This window comes from Henckelia pumila, unplaced genomic scaffold (assembly GCF_033568475.1).
Source record: "Henckelia pumila isolate YLH828 unplaced genomic scaffold, ASM3356847v2 CTG_461:::fragment_2:::debris, whole genome shotgun sequence".
Classification (NCBI taxonomy): domain Eukaryota; kingdom Viridiplantae; phylum Streptophyta; class Magnoliopsida; order Lamiales; family Gesneriaceae; genus Henckelia; species Henckelia pumila.
In genome coordinates this window covers 17,471-22,669 of record NW_027331830.1, presented here as the reverse complement: position 1 = coordinate 22,669, position 5,199 = coordinate 17,471, and the positions used below count along the sequence as shown (strand labels likewise).

At 33.4% G+C, this 5,199-nt stretch overlaps 1 protein-coding gene and 1 long non-coding RNA gene across 2 annotated transcripts; one reads left to right on the top strand and one right to left on the bottom strand.

The window, feature by feature from the left end:
• Positions 1 to 1,054: 1,054 nt before the first annotated feature.
• Positions 1,055 to 1,339, bottom strand: LOC140871210 (auxin-induced protein 15A-like). The gene has a single exon (XM_073273622.1). It carries the CDS (start codon positions 1,337 to 1,339, stop codon positions 1,055 to 1,057), a length of 285 nt encoding a protein of 94 aa, XP_073129723.1.
• Positions 1,340 to 3,459: 2,120 nt separating this feature from the next.
• Positions 3,460 to 4,881, top strand: LOC140871212 (uncharacterized). Its single transcript, XR_012147649.1, has 3 exons — positions 3,460 to 3,903; positions 4,135 to 4,350; positions 4,601 to 4,881. It is a non-coding gene; the product is annotated as an uncharacterized lncRNA (long non-coding RNA).
• Positions 4,882 to 5,199: the final 318 nt, after the last annotated feature.

The window sequence follows — 5,199 nt, the reverse complement described above, 5'->3', positions numbered from 1 at the left end:
AAATATGAACAGGATTGACTCATCTTAAGGATAAAAATCGATGAGATTGTCTCACATAATATCTACTCAAAAATTAATTAACTCAACAGAAGATAATGAAAATAGTATTAAATTTCAAAATGTCATGTTAATTACTCATATGTGAGTAATTTGAAAAACAAAATTTTTTTTTTAAAAATTAAAATATTTGAATACTCATTTTTTTCTCATATATGATTTTATCGTATCATTTTATTTTGTCATCCATGTTTAGTGAAAAATCGAAACGTGGCGCTTGAGTTGTACAATTTAAAATATTTGAGTTGCACCGTTACCATCGGCTATATATAACTTCTGGTGAAACGGCATACACTCGGTCTTACATTATTTTTATTGTTTTTCTTTATGATTAGTATTTGGATGAAAAAAATTATCTTCTCCGATCGATTTGACGAGAATTGTCATTATATCAAATTCACCAAAAAAAAAAAAAAACAGATTGCAAGTGTCACAAATGGACATGTGAATATATATGAGTTATTGTCGTGCACGATTTTTTTCATGTATTATGTTTTGCTCTATTTAGATTGATAAATACTTCTAAACATAGTTCTATTTAAACGAATTTAAACATATCTAAGGCAGTGTTTGCAATCTCTAAAAATAAGTGATTATGAAATTTTTCTTCACAAATTTTTGAAGACAAAATTCATAATCACTTATATTTAGAGGTTGCAAACACTACCTAAATTTCATAATCATTTTTTCAATTGTTAGTCACCCACGTGCAACGCACGTGCACTTTCCTAGTGTTTGAAAATATATGACTCTGAACATGAAACTATGCAACTGAGATGACAGAATCAATGTGCGATAAATTAGAACAAGCTAAAAGTTTTTGAATGATCAAGTATTGGCTCACTTCTTTCCAAAATATTCTTGGCATACACATCGTTTCCCAAATCATGTACACTGATCGTGATGAAAAAAGAATGAAAGACGTGAATCCCTCAAACTATCTATCTAACTAGCATATGACATTCCACTTCTCTAAACTTCTGTATATTATACATCATCATAATCTTCTCAAGCGAGAGGCGACATCAACAAATAAATCTTCACTGCAAGGAATGGTGAGGCCACCCATTGGATGGTTAAATCCGTATTCTTCTTCAGCTTGGCATAGCAAATCTTGAAACCAAGGGTGGTTCAAGTGTGATATGGGAATGACAAATCGTTGCTTATGTTCACTCTCTCCTACATAAACAGCACAATGTCCTTTAGGAACATCAGCTGATCCCGTTGAATTTGATCTTTTCTCACTCGATAAAGATCGTTTAAGCATCTGTCGAATGGCCATTTCTTGTATTAAACTGTTTTTAACTGAAGCAGGAGCAGGAAATGTAAATGGGAATCAGAAGTGTTTGAAGAGTACTTAACTTGTTGGTTTGAAGCTTGGAAGTGAGGAATATATATATAGATGAATATCATTGCCATTTATTATCCTTTAAAATCTTGATGGTAGTCCAGATAAACAGGCAAGTGGAAGTTCGGTAGCTGGTGAAAATTAAAGCTAGCAAGAACACATGAAGAATCACATGAATTTGTCTTCCAATCATCATAAATTATGATGAAGCATCTGTCAATTCACAATCGTCTTTCTCCCTCACCTTCATCCACAAAGTTTTATGGATATATTTTAAGTCACCCCACCAAGATTTACATTGTTATCTGCTAACCAAGAAACATGAACCACAATTCTATGCTTGGTAAAATAAGGTGGCCCCTTTTTTTTTTCTTTTGCTGCTACTTCTATTGATTGAGGGGTGGCATCTCTGTTTGTTGTTAATTCAACAGCATTTACTAAATGTTTGATAGCTCTTTTTTTTAAAACCAAAGATGAGTTTATATATGAAAGGGGCCATACGATGTTTTGGGCCCCATTTATGGAATTGAGGCTTGAAATCTCAAGTGGGATTTCTGCTGTCCATTAGCTCTTCATCAAATATTGAGAGGTCTTAATTGATGAATATGAGTTGGGAAAGAAAAATCATGTGATGTGTCGCATTCCATTGTCATAAATCAAATCTTCAAAGCACTGGTTTATTCACCTTCACTGCTGCAGTTTACTTAATTTGTAGAAAGTAGGGAGATTACAACTACAACCATACGAGCCATTTCTCGAATTAAATTCGGTGTCTTCTTTGCTTTCTTGTGAACTTAAAGAAGATACATAGCAATTTTCTTGAAGCCATTCTTGGTTTTCTTGGGTTCACCTTACATATCTTTGCAGGCTATGAATTTAAACAATACACATCTTTTGAATTAAAAATTTGCAGAATACTCCAAAAAAAAATTTGCGCTCGTAAGATTTACCTATAACAGTTTGAATTTTGTACCGAGTGGAAAGACATTAAATACAACTATCGAGCTACTTCTTGATTGAAAAACCAGCTTAAATCAGCTCGGCATAGCAAATCTTGAAACGATCGAAGGGTGGTTCAAATATGTTACGGGGATAACGATCGTCTAAGCACTTGTGGAATGGCCATTTTCGAGCCAAAGCAAAAGTAGAAAATATAGAAAACTCCGAAAACCTTTAATATTGGAAACTGGAATCAGAAGTATTTGAGCCTTAAGGAGTGCTTTACTTGGTTGGTTTGAAGCTTGAAAGTGTGATGTGTGTATATAGATGAAGGTAAATTTCTCGCAGCCTTCAAAATCTTGGTCCAGTAATCAAGAACAAGCTGACAAGTGGATATATTTATTACAAAGTCAGCACAAGCAAATGAAAGAATCACATGAAATTGTCTTCTATCATATCAAAACCATCTTTACCCACCACTGAAGTGAAAATATAACGATCAAAAGTATGCCTGTGGTACCACTACCAGATTATTTTATTCAAAGTACTTTGGCCCACAGAAGTTTATTTCTTCATATTTCACCTTAACATAAATCTGAAGTGGGATTCTGCTGTTTGTTAATGATAATTGGTAGGGCCTTGTATGATATATATTTTTTATAATTTGATAGTTTTATGGGTTTGTTTTGTAATTTAGATTTGATTGTACCAACAGAGCATCTTACAGGGTCTTCTTATATTTATTTAGCCTATATAAAAATTAATATTATTTAAAAAAAATATTGGTTAATTGATATTTTGTTAAAAATAAAAGCCCGGAGTCCAATACATTGTATTTATATATTACGTAAAAACAAGAAATATGACACAGTTTAAAAAGTAAAACAATGAATAGATTTAGGGTCAGTTTGGACGTTGGATAAATATTGAAAAGTGTTTTTAATTAAATTTTTAATAGAAGTAGAAGCAAAACCCAAAAAATAAAAAAATTCTAGCTGTTTAAAAAGAACTTTTTAAACTGATTTTTTAAAAGCAGCTTTTTGAACCAAACATTTCATTTTTTTAGAAAAGCAATTTTGTGTGTTGTTTTTAGTTGGCTCTTATGATCAAAAGCACTCTTGAGAACGAGAGATTGACACAAAGAATCCCATTCCTTTACGCCTTAAGTGGCGGCTTTACCACACAAGTCGAGTCAATATGATAACCCATTCAAAAATGCTCTTTATATATATATGTGCCATCTTCCCAAGTCGCCGCAGAAGCTAAAGCCATGGCTTTCGACGCGTTCCGGCCGCTGGACGACAAGATATTGGTGATACGAAATGTTTGTTTCTTGTTTGGCATCTTTCCCATTCAGATTCTCTGAAAGAATCCAAGCTCTTATACATGGTGATCTACATACTGGTTCTGTCATGGTCACTGCTGAATCAACTCAAGTTATAGATCCCGAGTTTTCTTTCTATGGACCTATGGGATTTGATGTAGGAGCCTTTATTGGAAACCTCATTTTAGCTTATTTTGCACAAGATGGACATTCAAACAAAGCGGCTGATCGAAAAGTATGTTCTGTTACTATGGTCTTATATTGAAACCAATATTTCGGTCTTATTTCCATATACTTTTATCAATTTTGTACTGTCTATTATGTCAGGTTTATGGTATTTTTGTGTGCATAGATGTAATCAAATTTGTATAAACCTGACACTCGTGAAATTTCTCAAAGCAATCTCAAACATTACATATTCTCTAGCATAGTAAGATGTTAACCTGATCTACATAATTGAAATCAGTTGTACAAAGTGTGGATTTTGAAGACAATCTCGGAGACTTGGAACCTCTTCGACAACAAGTTCACCGCACTTTGGGATAAACACAAGGATGGTCCTGGTGAAGCATATCTCCCAGAAATTTATAACAATCTAGACCTCCAGCTTCTGATAAAGAAAAAAATATATGGACGATCTTTTCCACGACACTATAGGATTCGGTGCTGCCAAAATGATCCGGTTTGATAAATTGAACCTTTCCATTTTCATGAACTCTAGTATTTCTTTCTCTGTCTTTTTTTTTAATTTTATTTCAGACTTATTAATATGTCAGAAAGCACAAGAATCTCTATGTTTAAAAGGGCATGTCTTAGAATTATATTGAAATATTTGAGCAGTTGAATGTACAGATAGTTTTATTGTCAATTTCCTATGCATGCCTGAGTCTTTAGAGTTCAATTGGCCTCCGAGGCTTCTGGTTGATATACAGGAGAATAGTTGGTGTCGCTCATGTCGAAGACTTTGAATCCATCAAAGAGGCCAGCAAAAGAGCAGATTGCGAACGCAAAGCTCTAAATTTTGCCAAGACTCTGCTCAAGGACAGGAGGCAATTCCACAATATAAAGGAAGTGGTTTCAGCTATTGAGCTACTCGACACACGCTAAGTCCTTTCGTCCAATACTAGTTAATGAACTCCCCAAGAAGTTTATATACACTCTTGAGTGTTGAAGCATGCATATACAGTATAAAGATTGATATACATAGAAGATAGTTACATGTTCTTGCTACATATATATATTTGGAGGTGAATTATAGTGGTTCGATCTGTTTCTTTATGACTGTAGAGTATGTTAAAGATAGTTAAAGCTATATTGTTGAGTTAGTTGTTAGCAAATAGTTAGCTGTTAAATAGCAGTTAAAACTACTCATTACTTGTATATATAAAGCAATGTATACACGAAACATAGTTAGTTTTTCCAATTAATACAATAGATCATTTTTCTCCCAATTAGCATATCTTCTTCAAGCTCGGTTTATCTCTATCAATGGCAGAATCTGTGATGAAGTACAGTTTTAACATGGTACCAG

Coding starts and splice junctions, on each gene's coding strand:
- LOC140871210 (XM_073273622.1), bottom strand. CDS start 1,339: ATGGCCATTCGACAGATGCTTAAACGATCTTTATCGAGTGAGAAAAGA.